The sequence below is a fragment of the Kryptolebias marmoratus genome, linkage group LG15, assembly GCF_001649575.2.
Source record: "Kryptolebias marmoratus isolate JLee-2015 linkage group LG15, ASM164957v2, whole genome shotgun sequence".
Lineage (NCBI taxonomy): Eukaryota > Metazoa > Chordata > Actinopteri > Cyprinodontiformes > Rivulidae > Kryptolebias > Kryptolebias marmoratus.
Genome location: NC_051444.1, coordinates 5,630,891 through 5,649,846, shown reverse-complemented (window position 1 = coordinate 5,649,846; position 18,956 = coordinate 5,630,891). Strand labels below are relative to the sequence as shown.

At 38.9% G+C, this 18,956-nt stretch overlaps 1 protein-coding gene across 1 annotated transcript; it reads left to right on the top strand.

The window, feature by feature from the left end:
• Nucleotides 1-1,115: 1,115 nt before the first annotated feature.
• gas2b (growth arrest-specific 2b) lies at nucleotides 1,116-17,505 on the top strand. Its single transcript, XM_017404695.3, has 8 exons — nucleotides 1,116-1,284; nucleotides 5,827-6,079; nucleotides 6,556-6,665; nucleotides 7,808-7,949; nucleotides 9,760-9,823; nucleotides 10,909-11,431; nucleotides 11,509-11,616; nucleotides 16,903-17,505. The coding sequence occupies exons 2-8, from the start codon at nucleotides 5,857-5,859 to the stop codon at nucleotides 17,119-17,121; spliced, it is 1,389 nt and encodes a 462-aa protein (XP_017260184.1). The 5' UTR covers nucleotides 1,116-1,284; nucleotides 5,827-5,856; the 3' UTR covers nucleotides 17,122-17,505.
• Nucleotides 17,506-18,956: the final 1,451 nt, after the last annotated feature.

Genomic DNA, 18,956 nt, shown 5'->3' with positions numbered 1-18,956 from the left:
TCCCCCTGGTTACCAGGTGTCACGCTCTGTTGTCATGGTAACATGTCTCTTGAGTCTGTGGAAAGTAGTAAATGTAGAAAAAAAAACAACTACAAGAGAAACACGTTCAGATCATTGGTATAAAGCTGTTTCAGGGATGCAAATCAAACCCAACCTTTTTTGTTACAGTTATTAGGCTGTTATGCCTTTCAAGATCTGAATGTGCTTCTTTTTTGTTACTAAATCTAGAGGATTATCTAAAGTGATTTAAAAAAAACTAGTTAATCTGACAAATACATGCTCACTGTCCAGGTTTCTCAGCATTTTCTGCAAATTTTAGAGCAGATGATAAGGAATCAGCTGCCTACATGACCAGAAAAAAATGAATGCATCACTGATTTATAGCTTGTGTGAACAAGTTAAATTAAATGTAGGATAAAACTCAAAATAGGGACTGTATTGTGACTGTTAAAGTAGTCAGTGAAACTGGTACCTGGGCCCAACAGATCCAGTAACACGTAACATATTATTAGTTTGTTGATGATAAATCTGTTCTCTCTATCCTGTAAAGCTGTTTTATCGCCTGCTGACATGAAAGGCAGGCGATCATGTGATTCATCACTTTTCATGTGTTTGTCTGTCTGTTAGCAAATTATGTCATGAACTACTGAATGAATTTTAAAGAAACTTTCAGAAAGTAATGACTAGAAGTCCGTCTATTACCAATTACTGTTCCGAGTCCGCTCGGTTCAAGATGGCTGCCACAGCCAATCAACCATAGCAAACACAAATTTAGCTGTAACTTAGTCCTTTTTACAAATATTTCTCTAAAATTTGTGGTTCGTTTAAAATTTTGGCATGCAAGGCGAGCAACATGCATTGCTTCAGGGATAAAAGGTAAACTATAAATGTTATAGTTAAACCTTTAAACCGTAGCTTTTTTTTAAAAAAAAAAAAAAAGACTTTTGGCTCTTCAGACATGAGAAAACTCATAAAACATGAGTGTCGTCTGTGCTAATGTTTCTTTCAGGTTGTGTTTCTGGCTCTTCTTCCATCGTTGGTCCCAGTGTAAGTCGACACCAGAAACTTGCAGGCGTGTTCAGTTTGTTTGAACTCTTTCACTCTTACGCTGTTGTGAGCTGAACGTGTGGCGAGTCTGAGGGCGATGAACATCTGGCTGCGAGTCATGTGTCCATGTGTAGGTGAGGAGAAATCACTGTGAAGAACGTCGTCTATCAAAAGTAAGGACGTCTTTGGGATTTAAAAAAAAAAAAAAACAGAAATCCTGCAGTTACTGTTCATCTGGTGAGTACATTTTTGTGTTCAGAGCAGGAATAGTTGCTCATTTCAACAAAACTTGGGTCAGAAAGATATAATGGAACTGTATCTTCATCTATGATGTCTTATTTTTAAACATTTTCATTTCTTATTACCATTGTTGTGACTGAAGATAAACCACAATATTAGCTAAAAACATTTCGTTCAAATTTGGGTTTTCCTTTTTGTGATGACAATAACATAAATTTAAGAAATAACATGAAATTATTTTCACTGTAGAAGTTTTTATTTTTACTGTTTGTACAAATACGTCCCCTATTCAGAATAATGATCATGTGTGTGCTTCAATATTGCATTTTTGAATAATTTATAAGTAATTATACTCTCATCATTGTACCATCACGTCAGTAAACAGATTGTTCTAAGGTGTAAGTTTTCATTGTATTTGTTTTGAATTTTCTTTACTCAAATCTTGGACCTTAGTTTGCAGTTTCATAGATTGTATTGGCGCTGAAGAACATAAATCTCCTCTGTTCTGGTTGTACGCTCTCAGTCCTGTGTAGGATAGATTTTATTGAAACTCAATCATTTCATGTGCATCTTCAAACCACTTCAAGATGGCTGCCACAGCTAATCATCCTTAGCCAAGACAGAAATAGGCGTCTAAATTCCCAATATTGAGCTCAAATTTGATGTGGCACAAATATTCTGTGCACTAACTCATCTTGTGACATTTCATGATGCTGCATGTCATTGCACATAATGTTATTTACAAGGTTTGACTAAAAAAGGCTGTTATTACATCATTTTTTTATTATTAGTTGATCTTAGTTTAAAACTGGCATGAAATGCAGCAGGCGATATACATTTCTTCAAGAAACATTGAATAATTTCAATGTTTAATGTTTCTTCTGCTTTATGACTTATTTTAAGCTTAAAAACTGACACCTTCAGTCATAGAAATCTACCTCTGTAAGGTTGGAAATATTTTTAAAATTAAAATTCTACATTTTCAATCAAATCAATTTCATTCATAAAACACGTTTAAAACAACTCATGTTGACCTAGTGCTGCACAATCAGACAATAAAACAATCAATTATCTATAATTAATAGTGAAATAAATCATTAACTGTAATTGCCAAAACAGAAAAGCATCTAAACAGAAAAAGAAATGATAAAACAGAGAATATAAAACAAGTAAAAGTGCAAAATTACTTAAAAGCCATAAACATTCATTCTAATTAAAAGCCAAAGAAAATAAATGTCTTGAGCTGTGATTATATGTAGTTACTGTACTTCAAAAATAAAAAATATGATGTTGAACAGATTTGAGGACAAAAGCAAAGGGCTTGAGTCTTTACATTACTTTAATGTTAAATACAACTTAAAAAAACAACAACAACAAAACACAAACTGAGTATGTGACAGAAATCTCTTTTAACATTCCTATTTCTTTATTTTTAACAGCTCCCAAAGTCCTCGTAACTAAAAAGAGGAAAATAACGTAACTTCAGGCCTATTTGACCTGAAGGCCACGGGAGGGTTAAATAAACAGGAGAGCTTTGCCAGCCTCTGTAAACGACAGGATTTTTGCTAACTAATCATGGAGTTAGTTGTTTTTCAGACAAGTTCTGGTTTTATTCTCTTGAAACACCAGTGACAGATATGAGCTGAAGGACAAATGCACCAATCACCTCAGGTACACATACAGCACACGAGCAGCTATTCCATCCAGCGCTTTATCAGAACCATCATGCTGCACACATAGTTAGATATGAGAGTATGTCATTTCAGATGTTTCCACCTAATGTTCAGTTAAACTGTGAAGATGAAGATTTAACAAGCGTGGGATTCCACTGAAGCAAATCAAGGAAGAGCAAAATAAACAGTGTAACAGACACACTGATGCATGCACGGACCTGTGTGTGTGTACAGATGTGGACACTAAGCTCTGCAGGAATATAAAGGCTGCTAGTGTCTGAGAGCTGGGCCTGTGGGTGACCTTTGACCTCCCTTCCCGGCAGAGCCGTCCTGCAGCCGAGGTGCGAATGTTGCACCTGGATGTTTTGTTAGAGTCAGGCTCTCACGGCTCGCCGGTCAACCCGTAAACCAACCTCAAACTTGGCAGGCTGTGCCCTTCATACGCACCCTATAAACACATTACACAGACCTGCACCCCGTCTGCACCACGTGTTTACAAAGGAGCCCTTTCACTGCACCCCGAGAGGAATGCAGGGCTACATCCTCTGCTTCACCTCTTTTAAACAAATATAGAATTTGATGTCAGCAACTCATAAAACAAAGTTGAGAGAGACTCTCAGTGGTGGCCTTTTTCTGTGGATTTTTTTTTTTTTTATGTATTACAGTTTTCTGCCTCAGTCCAAAAATATGCATATTAGGATAATTTGTGATCTGATCCTGACCTGCACTGTGATGGACTGTACCCTGTCTCTCACTCACTGACCGCAGGGATAGGCACCTTTTCCCTCATGACCCAGGATGGGCCAAAGGAATAGACTGTGGGATATAAATTAAACTTTGCAGTTTGTGGAAGAAAAACCTGTGTTCATTCTTGCTGAAACAGGTTCAGATTTCCTCCTCTTCATCTATCACAGGACGTTGAAGTGGATTGCAGGAAGCTCATTCTCTCTCTAGGTTTATAAATCCACCCTGCTGGAAGTCTTACTGTGCTGCTGGAATAACCTCAGATTTCTCTGGAAATAGATGCTGCCTTAATGTTAGCATGTTTGTCCAAAGTTTTATTAACCCCCTTAACACAAGTTAGCCATGCATTTGATACTGATGCAGATAAAGCTTACACAGCTTTTTCATCGTTGGCACATCAAACTAACTCAGCTAAATCAGGAATTCACTCGATGACAGAAAATGTGTTTCTGTTGTCTTTCCGTCCATCTGATATGAGCTGAATACTCAGTATTTTGACGCAAATTTGATGGCTTTCCTCTTGTTTGGTCCTGTTTCAGGTGACATTTCTGGACTGAACCTATTTTGAGTCATGATGATTGATTGCTGAAGGTCATGTGGATGTATCGATCATGGTGGAATGACAGTAAATTCTTGCCTTTTTAGACTCTCTGATTTCTCCAAAGTATGAAAATAATTCAGAGTTGCTGGAAAAGCTGATAAAAAATATAATCTCATTAATTTCCATGTGAATTGGTTAAGTAATATTCTCTAAAAAGTTTAATCACTGATGATGTTAGCATTTCAATCCCAGGTAACGTTCCTCTGAAAAAAACACAGATTTGTGTTCAGCTACAACAAAATTATGTCATGCTGTTATTATTCATATATTTTAGTTTTAGGCTGAAAGAGATGCTGTTTTATGTGAACATACTTCCAAAAACACTGGTATAAATGTTATAACCATTAGCTCAACGATAAAACATCCTTTGACACCTGAAAATCCTTAAATGTTTCTGTTTTGATAATCAAACTGGATTGTTAGGATCATATTGAGATGTGACAAAGATGCCACCATCATCACTTTATGTTGTTTTACCACCTGGGTGTTTTCTACTCTTGTCTGCACAGGCTGGTTACTTTGAACTGAAACTTTAACGTCAGTCATCTGCTGCAGACGAATCCCTTTGTTTACTCCGTACAGTTTTTCAGCGGAACCAGTGACCCGCTGCTTGTGTTGTCATCCTAATTCCAGCTGATTAGCAGCGAATGTTGCTAACAGTCGATACATGCCTCTGCATGGGGCAGAGCTTTATGATGGAGTTTGTTCTGGGAACAAAATAAATGAGCCGTACAGCAGCACCAGGGGATGGGCTCAGGGCCGTGGCAGTACGTCTTATTAAACAGCGGCTGTCTGCAGTCAGTCAGTTTAATCCCTTTGATTAATGGCTGTGTGGACAGGATGGTTTGATTGTAAATTTAAGGGCTGTTCACGGCAGCCGCTGTTGCAGCTAAAAGAGGGTTTCAACATGCATTGTTGTTTTTGTTGGTGTCGAGTAGAGCTCTGTGGTTGCACACGGAGAACCTAATGTTTACTTTTATTAATGATTAATACATTTAGTCACTACATTTAAACTTTCACATGGTTAGGGAATGTAATAACATTGACTATCCATCTAAAAAACATCATATTTCATTCCCATAATCGTAATTTTTGCAGCTATAAATGCAAAGTAAAAGTTAAAAATTAAGGAGAAAAAGGATGAGACAATCTGAACTGGTGTCAGCTGACAGTTCAAAGGTCGTCTGTCATTTTATGGATGTGCATTTGTGAACACAGAGCTCTTAAGTTGTATTTGGGAGCACAAATGACAATAAGCAGTTTTACATATTTTGTGGCAAAAACAAAATGCTCTCATTCAAATTAGGCCTTTTTCAGAAAAGACTTTGCCTGTTTTAGCAAGAAAATGCCATAAAAGAAGTATCATGTACTGTATTACTTAAACTGACGTGTGCATAAAGTACTGAACTGAAATTCCTAATATTGAGATGACTTGTCACCTTTAATCTGTTTATTATGAGACAATCCAGTTAAAACATATGACCACGAATTCAGATAAACTTCAATCATTTGATTTACCAGGGTCCATCAAAGACCAGCCAGAGGAGAAGCATGGAGAGTGAAGCAGGAATGATGCCTCCCCGTCTCGACAGTCCTCTGAGCCCAGAGAACCAGACCGGGTCGGAGCTGAACTGTCTTCTCTCCTCAAAGTACAGACGCTCTGGACCAAGCCTCTCCAGTCCTCAGGAGTTTAACCAGTGGTTACCGTACCGCCACGACGCCAGCCTCCTGCCCATGAAGGAGGACCTGGCTCTGTGGCTCAGCAAAATGTTGGGTGAGACTTTTATATTCCAAAAATGTGTGTAACTTTATTGCTTCAGTCTGTGAAACTTGTTTAGATTTTATGAAAATCTCTTTGCCAGGCATTACAAGGGCTCAGTAAATTATTATTTTATTTAGATATATTGACACACACCGAAATAAAGGGAAATCAGCTGATATGATCGAAAATTTCTGACAGTTATCTCTTTTTTTGCTTTCACTTTAATGCATGACGGGAAAGTCATATATAGCGATTACTTGGCAGGAGATGCGATAAATTTTGCACGAAAACTGATTGATCTTCAATCAGAAAGTTGTTATCTATTCTGGAGCAGGATACTGAACCCCACTTTGACCTTTATCGTGTTTTTCACCTGTAAGTCGGTTCGTCTAATGAATGGAAAACATACGACTGTGAACCCACATATTTAGGTTGATGGTTTTAATGATACGGCTGAAAAATGCTCAGCGTGTCTGGATCCTCCACAGGTGTGACCCTCACAGCAGACAGCTTGATAGAAAAGTTGGATAACGGCGTTCTCCTCTGTCAGCTGGCGCAGCTGCTCCAAGACAAGATGGTTCACGCCAACAACGGCAAGGTGAGGCACCAACCCAAGTGTAAACAAAAACAACGTTTGTTTTTTTTTAATGCAAAGCGCCTTACAAGAAAGAAACTGAGCTATCCCCCTACTTAGTAGATTTATCATTACCCACCTTTCAAGGTAGCAGGTGATAACGTACTTGCTTTTGTTGTGTGTGTTCATTTGTCTGTCTGTTAGCAAAATATCTCATAAACCACTGGACAGATTTTAATGAAGCTCTCAGAAAGTACTGATTAACATTTGAAGTTAATCTGATGCCACAGCTGACTGACTTTAGCAAACAAAAAAATGTCTGTAACTCAATTTTTTACAGATATTGAGTTAAAATTTGGTGTGGTAGTAGCTGAAACTCAGCCTGAACATATACTCTAAGTGCTAACAGACCGCATAAATCTTTGGCATGTAAGGCAACGAGCGACATGCTACTTTTATTCTGTATGTAACCAACAAAAGCGAAGCAGTAAGTAAGCAGGGACTCTGTGTGACAGGACAGAGTTTTAAAGACAAACACTGAGAGAAGAGATAGAAAAATGAAATCAAAACTAGTACTCTTTGAAATAATACATGTCACCTGCTGCCTTGCACGTAAAGTTTTAAACAAAAAGAAAAAAATTACAATAAAGTGAAAAAGAAAAGCGCCATTTAGGTTTAATTACATCTGACCAGCTCCTTAAAACAGTCTTTTATTGGTGTTTATGTGGAAACTTTCACAAAACCAAATCAGAATGAAAAACAGAACAAAGATGCTGCTTTCTTTTATCAGCGCTTAGGTCCAGGTGTTAAAAATGAACAAACCTTAAGAACACAATAAGAACCGGGTCAGGTTTTAGGCTGACTGACTGTGAGTTAGTTTTCACATCTAGTCTTGTTTTCTTTTACTAAACCTCACTTTGCTACAGTTTTGTTTTGACAAGTTCTATTTCCTTTTATCCTCCTTTCACACAAAACACTTAGAGTAATGGAGGATGTCTCAGTCAGTGCGTATATTTACACACTGCTGGTTTAAAGGTGGGTGGCTGTGTCATTGTGCAGATTCAAGTCTTGTTAATCCAGTGAAAAGACTTGCTGGAGGAATAAGTGAATGAGTTTCCACTGCAGACTCACTTCCTCTGTGTGTGTGTGTTTTAAAACAATGGCAGCCATTTGTCAGAGGAGTGATCTATTGGCGAGCTGATGCAACTTCTGGATCATTTTTCGCCCGAGATAATACCGCCAACTTCCTCTACTGGTGCCGAAAGATCGGCGTTGATGAGGCATACCTTTTTGAATCTGAAGATTTGGGTGAGTTAAAACCAGAAAATGTATCTTAGACTTTTCTTCACCCGTTTCTCTTTTCTGGATCACGGGGAGCTGATGCCCATCTCCACTTATCACTGTGAGAGACAGGGGACACCCTGGACAGGTCTCAAGTCCATCACAGGGACACAGAGTCATACAACCATTCACCCTCTCACTCACACTTATTAACAATTTAGAGTTACTAATTAACCTAACATGCATGTTTTGGAGTAAACCCACATGTAAACTCCACCCAGAAGGCCCCAGATCAGGAAGTGAACCTGCAACCTTCTTGCTGGGAGGTGACAGCTCTAACTATTGTGTGTCTTAGATCAATGGTTCCCAAACAGTTTAGCTTCTGCCCCATAAAATGATGATGTCAGGTGTGGTGGAAAATGAGGCGAACCCACATTCTGAGCTTAAGGAAAAAACATAAAAAGAAACCCCAAAACAAAAAGCTGACGTGGCAGCAAAAACAAGACTAAATACAAAACATAAACCCAAAACAGCAGCGAGACACAAGAGGGAAACTGGCAGCGCACGAAGCAACAACAGACCAGTCAGTAAGTGGAGGAGATGACCAGGTTTTAATGACAGCAGGTCATTAGGAGAAGTGGGCACAGGTGAGTGATTACAAATTTGATTCAGGTGCAGATGGGCAGGGCAGGTAAACAAGTGATAAACTGAGGAGAAGTGAATGATGATGAAACAAAAAAACAACTAAAAACAGAACAATAAACTCAAAACAAAAGAAACTTAAAAAACAACTTAAAAAGAACCCAGATCCTGACAGATGATGGCAAATTCTTGTGATTTCATCTATCATTGGTTGAAACACACACAAATTATGTTTATTCCTGTTAAACACAAAATAATGACAACACAAACAATATAGGCATCCACAATGTTATTTTTTTTTTTTTTGGGGGGGGGGGGTTGTAACAATTAGAGAAAACATGCCATAAGAAAGGATTTTAAATGTAAGTTGGTATCCACCCTACAAAAACCCAAACAAAAAACTCACAAAACCACAAAACCATGACAGTTGTTATAAAAACTGAAATGATGCATCCAAAGCACATTTTTGTTTAATGGTTTATGTGTTGCTTGTGTGTGTCTGGAGCAGGAAGGTTTGCATCCGGACACCGTTTTGTATTATTACCGAGCTTTTTTGCACACATTTTCCATGGGCATGTCTGAGCAGGGCCACAGATGCGTGAGAATAATAATATGCAGGTAAATCCTTACAGACAATGAGTCCCTCTTGTCTGCTTCACTTTGCTAACTGACTGAGAGGAAACTCGCTGAGCTTTTCTTGAAAGGCAGTTTCCTTTCTCTGTGTCTCAAAGGCACAATCTTCCTTCCCATAGTACGGTGGGAGTAAAAAACATTTCAGCTTAATATACTCTTTTTGTCTTTCTTGTTAGTCATTTTGACAATTTTAATCAAACTTTTTCTGTGATCTAAAACTGACCCAACCCACACAGTCCCTATCATCACAGATCCTTTCATAAAAAGATAGTGGAGGTCGGTGAGGTTTTGCTTTCCGTGAAGCCCTCATATCTTCAGCCACAAATCCAGAACCCACAGGAATTCCTGCTCACCTTTAAAGATAGAGATGCACAAAAGAGACAGAATACTCTCGGTTCCAGTTGGAGCTCTGGTTCTCCTTTGTTAGAGATAAAATTTTATCTCCGGAAACATCTTTCTTTTCAGATGAGTCACCTGATTTGTTTTGTTTTGGGTTTTTTTTGTTCCCATTTCTGCCCCCTCCACCCTCTTTGTTTGTTCGTTGTGTGCCTTCTGAGTGAAGTCCTTCACAAGCAGCCTCGGGAGGTGTGCTTGTGCCTGATGGAGCTGGGCCGGATTGCAGCCAGGTAACCTGAAGTTCGCAGCTGTCTACTCAAAGTACCACTCCTAAAAGTTAAAATCCACTTGTCTACATGAAGAGTAAAACATCATTCTGGAAAGGTCAAATTAAACACAACACAAAAGATTTTTTTTCATTTATCAAAAGCAGAAGTTGCTGGTTTTCCTGATGCTTTATAAAGATAATAAAGAAACACAAAGAAACACAAACAAAGGAAAAAACACATCTAACAGAGCTAAAAGCAGTTTGAATGGCTCTAAATGGGCTCAGAAATATATCTAAAACACTTGTAAGTGAACACAGTTCATTGTTGCATTTATTGAAACAGAAGATGGGAGATTCTTAACTAAAGTGGAAAACATTAATGTAGCTTGTTTTGACAAGCCCATGTTATGGGAGTGCATTGATGGACATATAGTAAATAACCTGCACATCTGTGAGGGTTTCATTAATACTGGATGATGGTAAACGAAAGTTTGGAGCAACAGATGTTTAAGATTCAAGAGTAAGTGCAAAAAGGACACAACAGAAACCAAACAATGATTTAAACTTTTAATATGGCATCATGCAGATGATGTCTTTTTTTTAAAAAAGATCCAAATTATTGCAGACAAATAATGCTAAACTACATTTTGCACATTTTACAACTTAGATTCAGATCCATGTGTATTTGCTTTGGCTTTTGCAACAATAAGATATTAGAAATGATTTTGCAATTTTATTTAAGTTTTGAAGATCATCTCATGACCCCAAGCTTACTGTCTTATGACCCACAGTGAGACCCCAGACCCAGCTTTGGGAACCTCTGGTTTAGACAGCTCTACCTGCAGTGTAGACCCAATGTTGACACTAAAACCACACTAAAATGATAATACAAAAAAGGATCACTATTTTCTGCCATTTAAACCTAGCTGAAAATAAGTGTTTCTAAAATGTAGTCACACCTTGACAGCGGTGTGTGTGTTGTTCGATTTGTCTCAAAGGATGTTTGCAGGTACTTGTACTCCTGGCTAAAAATCATGAAACTTTACTTTTACATTTAATGTTGATTTATCAGCTCTGATTTATCTTTTTGTTCCCCCTCATTTCCAGGTATGGAGTAGAGCCACCAGGGCTGGTGAAGTTGGAAAGAGAGACAGAAAGAGAGGAGGTTGGGGGTTTATCTCCATCATCTCCACTACCCTTTTTTCCTCCAGCATCATTGTATTCACCATCACAATCCCCCCCACCCCCATCCCCCTCCTCTCCTCCTCCTTCATGTCTCACTTCCACTACAACCTGTCTGCCTGAACCCCTCGCTGCCTCCCTCGCCTCTGATCTTCCATCAGCCACAACAAGCCCAGCGCCTGCACGCTCGTCCCTCTCAGCCTCTAACCTTTGTACAACCACAGCCTCCACACAAATCCCTTTGTTCTCTTCTTCCTGCGCTGCTGCTGACACATCTGCTGCGGCTCTGCTGTCGGACCAAACTCTGGTGTCCACCGTCGATGTCTGCCCTGCCACAATAAACCAACACACACCTCCCGTCACCCCCCAACCTGCAGCACAAACTCCCCGTTCATCCAACAAATCTAAAAGCCGGAGGAGCACGGGCACCAGTGTTTTGGATGATATAGTATGTGTTTTTCAGTTAAATTAACATACTTTATTCATACTGCATCTGGGTCATTTCTACTTTTAATCTCTTGTCAGGTGAAAAACATTACTGAAAATCCTCCCTGCAGCTGTCCTGCCAAGTTTCCTGTTGAGAAGCAACCCAAAAACTGCTACCGTGTCGGAGATAAAGTCCTGTATATCCGGGTAAGAATCCATCTGCTGGGTTTGTCTTAAAAAATTATCATGTTATACCACTAAACCACTGAACTATACACCCCACGTAGAGCACCCTCAAAAGTTCAGCAAACCATACGCCCTGACCTGCTTTCATGACTAAATATATAAAGTTTCTTACTTTAAGCATCACTAACAGACTGACTGATACAATAAATGTCTAAATCAAAACAAGATAAACTAATTTGTTAAATTAAAAAAAAATATTTGTTCTTGTGGCACCTGTTTGAGTCTGATTTGTTGCTTAAAAGGTGTTAAAGTAGTAAAAACAATATTAAAAGTCACTTATTTGAAGATTCATGGAAGGGAAATGTAGATTAATAATTTACAACAGCGAGCCGTGGTTTGAATACAGGCCCAAATCAAGTCTTATCTGAACCCAAATTGGTTGTAAAATTCAGTAGAGTTAAACAAAATAGCTATTTTTACATACATTTTCCTGTATTTATGCCAATTAATTTTAGGTTGCACAACTTTTCTGGCAATTATGATCATTCATGTCAGGATGCTCAGCTTTTTCTGCTTTTACAGTAAAAAAAAAACTTTAGGTGGTTTTAGCCTTTCCTGCATTCATGTTAAGTCATTGTAGGTGGTGCACAGTTTATCTCTGGGATGCTACCACATGGAGCGGGACAGGCCTGAAAACTAAAATGGTGAGTGAAGGAAACTAGAGTTGCTGTCACTAAAAGAGAATTTCGCTCTGGACCATTTGTTTTGGCAGACCTAGCTGAATTTTAATTGAAAACCACTGTTATTGACTCCCACAACAAAGGCTGATGCTACAGTGCATGATAAGAAACGAGGAACAAAATCCCCCCAAGTTCTCGTTCAACATTTAAGTCAGCAACAAGTCCGGTGTGTCAGAGTGACTGACTTGCCATCGCGTGGTGCCTTTCAGCCTCCTTCAGTCGTGCTCCACTCGTATGCGTCTGTGTGGAGGCTCAAGGAATGGGAGGCTGGGTTGCCTGGCAACCATTGGTCAGGATAAGACCGGGCTGACAATGATTGTATTCAGAACATAGACCTTCGGCAAAGAGTACAAACCTGGTGGAGAAAACAAACACGTCTCTCTGTGGGTGATTGTGCAAAGACGTGACCCTGGTGTGCGGTTTAAATGGCAGCCCACTCGGGAGTTAAAGTCCATGTCTGTGTGGGGAAGGTTTCAAATATGAATCAAGGTTTTTTTTTACCCCCATGTCTTTATGCATCCATCTACACAAAGAGAAAATGTAACAGCTTTAACGTTCACTGTACGCCAACAGAATAATTTGCTTAAAGGTTTGTTTACTTTTAAAACACTTTGAGCAGATATGTTTTCATGCACAACTCACTTTTCCAACAGATACAGTTAAACAAATGATTTAAATTGTAATTAGTTCCCCTTTGAAGGAATGCATATCACCCAAGGCAATGCTTTAAAATAAAGATCTTGTTAGATCTTTTAGAGCTCAGGGTAAGTGATGGGGGTGACTCTAAGCTACTACCATACCATAATACAGCACAATGTCTGTTTCATTAAAATGTGATTCATGAGATATTTTGCAACCAGACAGACAGACTAACACATACACACACAGGCAATTACATGAGGGCGGTTAATTGTAATATATAACAAAAAACACATGAGCCAACAGTTCAAACTGGTCATTAATACTTTCAGCTGTAGCTTCTTAAAGCTACATTCTGCCTGACATTTCTTTACTGTTCTTACCAGAGAATAATAACCTTAAGGGAGCAGAACACCTGTTTCTGCTCGTGACACAGGAGCGCGAGTCTGAACATTGGGCAAAACCACCTGAGGCAAAACAGCCACGATAACCACAGCATGTCTACTGATTTAAATATAAACAGCTGAAAAAAAACCATTTGGTTTTGTTTTTACTGCAATATTTAAAGGATTTTTTTCACATATCTTGCAGATAAAGTCTGCAGCCTTGCAGATAAAGTTGTCAATTTTTAACCATAATTATTGGTTTGTAGACACAACTTACACTTCCTTCCAATTTTTCTTGACCTTTAACAAGAAAGCACACCTCAGCTGTTTGAATGGAGCGATGAGGCCCATTGATCCTCATGTCATCCATTACCTTGGAGCCCACAGACGTCTACATACACGTGCAGGGAAACACACCGTAAACCTCAATTATCATACGTCAAGATAACCCCTGAGAGCACTCGGTGTGTACAGACCTTTTTAAAGAGCAGATACTATTGATTACTGAGACAAAGTCATTAGCAAGGGGTTTAATCAGACAGCTTGTTAATGAGCGGCTGAGCATGACCGCCCCTCCTCACATGTAAACTTTACACCCGATCCCCCCTTTTCTACCTTCACCCAACCCCCTTCTATTCCCTCTGGAGGCTATTCAGTCACACAGGCCATGGAGTGCTCTGCCATTCTTTGGTGCTCAAAAAGAGGAAGGCTTTCTTTTCTTTCTGAAACCAATTAGGTTCTCCTTCAGCTTTGCAGCAAGGATACAGTCTGATGGTGACCACAAATAAAAGCCCATTTAAACACCTCCAAATATCATGCAAACTAATTTATCTTTTATTACTTAAAAATCTTATTCAGAAGGCAGTAAACCATCAAAACTTATTGTTTTCTCTGCTTTCAGACGAGCATTTTAACATCAAACCCTTTCATCTGTGCTCCTCAAGTATTCTTAAGCAAGACATTAACTAAATGAGCTCTTTGTTCTGTGACCTCTGGCTTTGCAGTGGAGGGGGGGAGATTAAAAAGTAAATATCCTAAAGTCTTTAAAATGATAAAGCTTAAATAACAGCCGTTTATAAAAATATATACAATATATTCGATAAAAAACAGATTTTTATTTTGTTTCATAAAACCTCTGTAAAGTATTTACTGTATGTGATGAGCATAAGTGCCAGAATGCTAACACATCAGTTATGACTGCATTAATCAGCTGGTACACACAACCAGTATGTTGTTTTTAAACATTTTACCTGTTTAGCAGAGGAGTCACTGTCTATAATTTGTAAATTGCCCAGGGCAGTTTGGCTCTGGTATGGTCTCCCATGGCAAAAAAGGCTGTGGATCAGGTTTCCATGTAAGCAGGATGCAAGCAAGCCTGAAGTTCGTATTTCACTGGGTTATCACTGTTGGCGACTAGCTGGCAAACAACATCAACAACAGTCTCCAAAGTGTCTCGAAACATTTGCGGCGGTTCTCAATTTCCCAATTTCCTCGTGCGAGTCGCAAAGACACGCAGTCCTGATCCATTGAGTTTTGAGCATGTTAAAAAAAAAATTGTGTAAGAAATCTTCTCTCAATGGTCACAGAGTCGCCCCGGGTCTCTCCAACCAGCTTCAAGAGCACTAGAGGTGTATTTTGACACCTGCACGGGAGCTTTCCTCTGACAGAAAACATTTGAGCCTAATGTCCAGCTCTAACATCAATAATAAAATGATAATTACTGATCCAACACAGACTGGGGCCAACACAATAACGCACAGCCTAGAATTCAGTTTTCCAAGTTGTGCACACAACAAGTTGTTATTAAAAAAAATGTCTAATTTAGAAAAAAATGATTTGTTTTCTTTTAATTCATCTGTATGTTTTCTTTATATCCTAAATGTACAAATGCCCACTTCCTTGATCACCTGGTTTTGTTTTCGAACATCCTCATGTGTAAAACATAAATGCAACACATTCATTAATCAGTTGTGTGAATCTCACTGTGTGTGGCATTAACTTTTATTTACTAAGAAAGTTTCAAGGAAAAAAGCAATTCCATCTATGAGGCATAACAAAGAAACAGCATTACAGTCCTGATTCTTCTTGGGCTGTTGCTTTACTGTAAAATGTAGTTTCTGAGTTTGCTTTAAAGCAGCGTGTGAAGCAGTGGATGTGGCTAAAGTCTGCCTCCTATTGGCAGGTGTTGGTCTTTTTCCTGAGGACACTCATGCATATTTCAGCAGGAGAGAAGAGAAGGAATCAATGGAGCAGCCAGAGGGGGGGGTGCACATGGGAATCCAGACGTTAGTTTATGGGCTGCACACTTTGTATGGAAACATGAAGGGTAGGGGGGAGTTACAGAAACACAAAGGAGAAAGGTTGGCTCAACAAAGAGCGCTTCAGAAAAATACTTTAATGCAAAATGTATGTTTTTCCTTATTTGATGAGTTTGGTGTATTGACTAACATAATTTTTAGCTCATTTTATTAGTCTTCTGGTGTACACAGCAGAATAGATAAGGAGAATTATGTTTAAGATATAAATGCAAGTTAAATTTCTTAATTTATTTAGTTAATTAAGAGGTGCCAAGTAAGATAATTTGACACCCCCAAAGACAAAATGTAATATTAAACACATGGGAAAAAGTCGAGGATTTAAATCTGAATTTCTGTGAATGAAAGCAGATCTGGTGAATATTCCGTCCGTGTCTGACAGGAAAGTGATTTAGCCAGCATGTCAGGCTTGACCCCTGTCAACCTGAACATTTTAATCTGCAGGATGACGGCCGAGGAGAGCCTCGTCTGGAGTTTCCTCTGGAGCTGCCTGCCTGAGCACATGTCCGCGCTCGAACCATTGATTTCTTTCTCCCTTCTCTGCCCATACACGCATTAGACGAGCAGATCTGCTTGTATTAACACAATCTTAATGGTTCTGTAATGAAGGGTTTATTGCCAATAGGGCAGGAAGGGGGTGGGGTTGAGTAAGGTCTCCTGGGAATACTAATGTGCTTTGGGAGTTCATGGTCTGTGCTGAACTCATCTCATTTTCTCCTCTTTTTTTTTCATTTTCAAGGCTTCACATTGAGGCAGTAGTTGCCATGGCAACGGATTGTTTTCGGCTTTATAATGACAAATGTCTTTAAAAGATGCATTCATTCAGATACATCTGAGCCCTCTGAAACAGCAGTTAACAGGCTGACGGACCGTGCAGTGGCCTTTAAAAAATAATTATTTTAAGGTTTGTGTTGTGGGCCTTTGCATCTGTGTGTGTCTGTGTGTGTGCATGCTCATTTGTGGATTAGTGTAGCATGTGTGCTCAGCTGGTGTCATGAGGTGAAGTTTCATTTAGTTTAATGAGATTTTGACAAAGCTATCCAAGAGATCATTTGCTTTTCATGGTGAACGCTACACATGCACGAAGAAGCTTGCAAATACTAGTGTGTGGTTGTGTTTTTACATGATTTTTGTTACTTTTTTTAGGATCTTTTCTGGTATAATTACCTATCTTGCCAGGACCAGTTTTCTCCTCCCGGATTTCACAGCCTCTCGTCTCCTTTCCAGATGCTGAATGAGCGTCATGTGATGGTTCGTGTTGGTGGAGGGTGGGAGACCTTCATCGGTTACCTGCAGAAACACGACCCCTGCAGAGGAGGAGGAGGAGGTGTGACCCCTGGCAGATCTGAGGTCAGGTACTGTCGAGACAAAGTGAAGATGCCCAGCCTGAACATCTCTCCGGACAGTTACATGGTGGTTGGAGCCCAATATCGTGTCAAGAAGTAGACTCTCAAACAGTGAATCAAACCCTTTTACTGCAACATTTAAGAGAAGATCAAACTTTTTCTATTCATGAGATTTATATATAACTGCTCACTTTATGATATACAGATGCTAACAACTGATTAATAGTTTTTCAACAATAAATTAAAAAAAATGTTTTAGAAAGATAATTGTTCCTGGTTTGAGTTTTACTGTTGAATTAAACACAGAATCTGAAAACTCCTGATTATAATGGAGGGAATCTCTGACAATCAATATAATTATCATTACCATGTACTATTTTAAGAAGTATTTTGTGTATCATTGTCTTGTGTTGGCATTGTTAAATCATACATTTTGATTTGCTCTGTTGTCATACATTTATTAAACTTACACTTTTGTATTTTCTATCCTGTAGTTTGAACTCTTGTATTATTTGCTAACAGTAATAGACGTGTGGTAAAAGATGTGTGGATTCATATGTTTAACATAATGGGGGAAACAACTTCATTATATCAACCTTTTTTGTTTGTTTTGTTTAAAACTAATCTATTGCTCTTGTGAAGATTAAATGGAGACATTAACACACTAAATTACACTTTACAGAATTTCATGTTGACGTTATTTATATGATTTCTTTAATTATTTCTAAAAATGTGGAAGCAAATAAAAGTGAGGACTTGGATTAAAGTCCTCCTTCTCCTCTAGGTGGCACTATGTCCTCAGCGACAAAAAGGCCGTGTTTCACCTTTGCATCGCTCTGAGGCTTCACTTCTGGTTTCACTTTCAGCTCCACGAACTACATCATCTCCACAGATTCAACTCTTCAAAACACTCCGCTGCCTTGTTCGACAGATAGGAGTCATGCGTAATACGTTTTCAGAGATAAAAAGTGCTTTCAAACAAGGGAGCATCAGTGGTGATGATGTACAGACAACTGTACAGAATATAGGCACAAACAGGAAGAATGAAAGCCACCATTTCTTAATAATTACAGGTTTTATTTCATTAAAATAAATTAATTAAAAATGGACACATTTTGTAGTTCATATATTTAAAGAAACTAACTAATGAGATCATGCAAGACTGTGACGTCTCTTTATTTTTAGGCCCACGCGACATCTGAAGTGGTTGCACCCAGTCAGTAGAAATGACTTGTAGAAAATAAAAGCTGTGCTACTCAAACAGGTGCCACTCCAAACGGTGGCGTTTCGATGCGTCTCATTGCACGCAGTACAAAGATCCGCATGTAACACAAGCAGGTACCACTTTATAAGGATTTTACCACACGTTTGAAGACAACGTTCACCTTGTGACCTCTTCTGTTCTCTACGAGTTCTGTGTTTTTAATGTCTTGCAAAAGTTGCTACTGTGTGCTGCTGCTCCCCTCTATCGAGTCAATAACGACTGCAGACACAGCTGCATGATGTGGGGCATGAAATTTTACCATTTGAGATGTGGGGGGGCGGGTGTAAGTCTGTGCTTTAAAATGTTCGCTTGTAATACTTCGGGAAAGCAGCACATGATAACATATCAGTCCTGCGAAAGTCGGATTTTCCCACCAATGACACACAAAAACCTTACAAGAGTTGTGCGCAATTGTGCTTCAGTCATAACAACACATTATACTTGCACCAAATACTTATACATTACAGTTTACTGCTTTCAGTAAAACTCATATTTAAGGGACAGTTCAGATCTTCCGAAGTGGGGTTCTGTGTAGATACGTTTTTGATCGACAGGTTGTAAGAAAAGAGTTGAACTCTGACCGGACTCACATGCTAACGGCTACTTCGAGCAGAGCTAAGACCAAAATGAAACGCTGCTGTCGTAAAACAACTCAAATCTAAAAGGTTTCA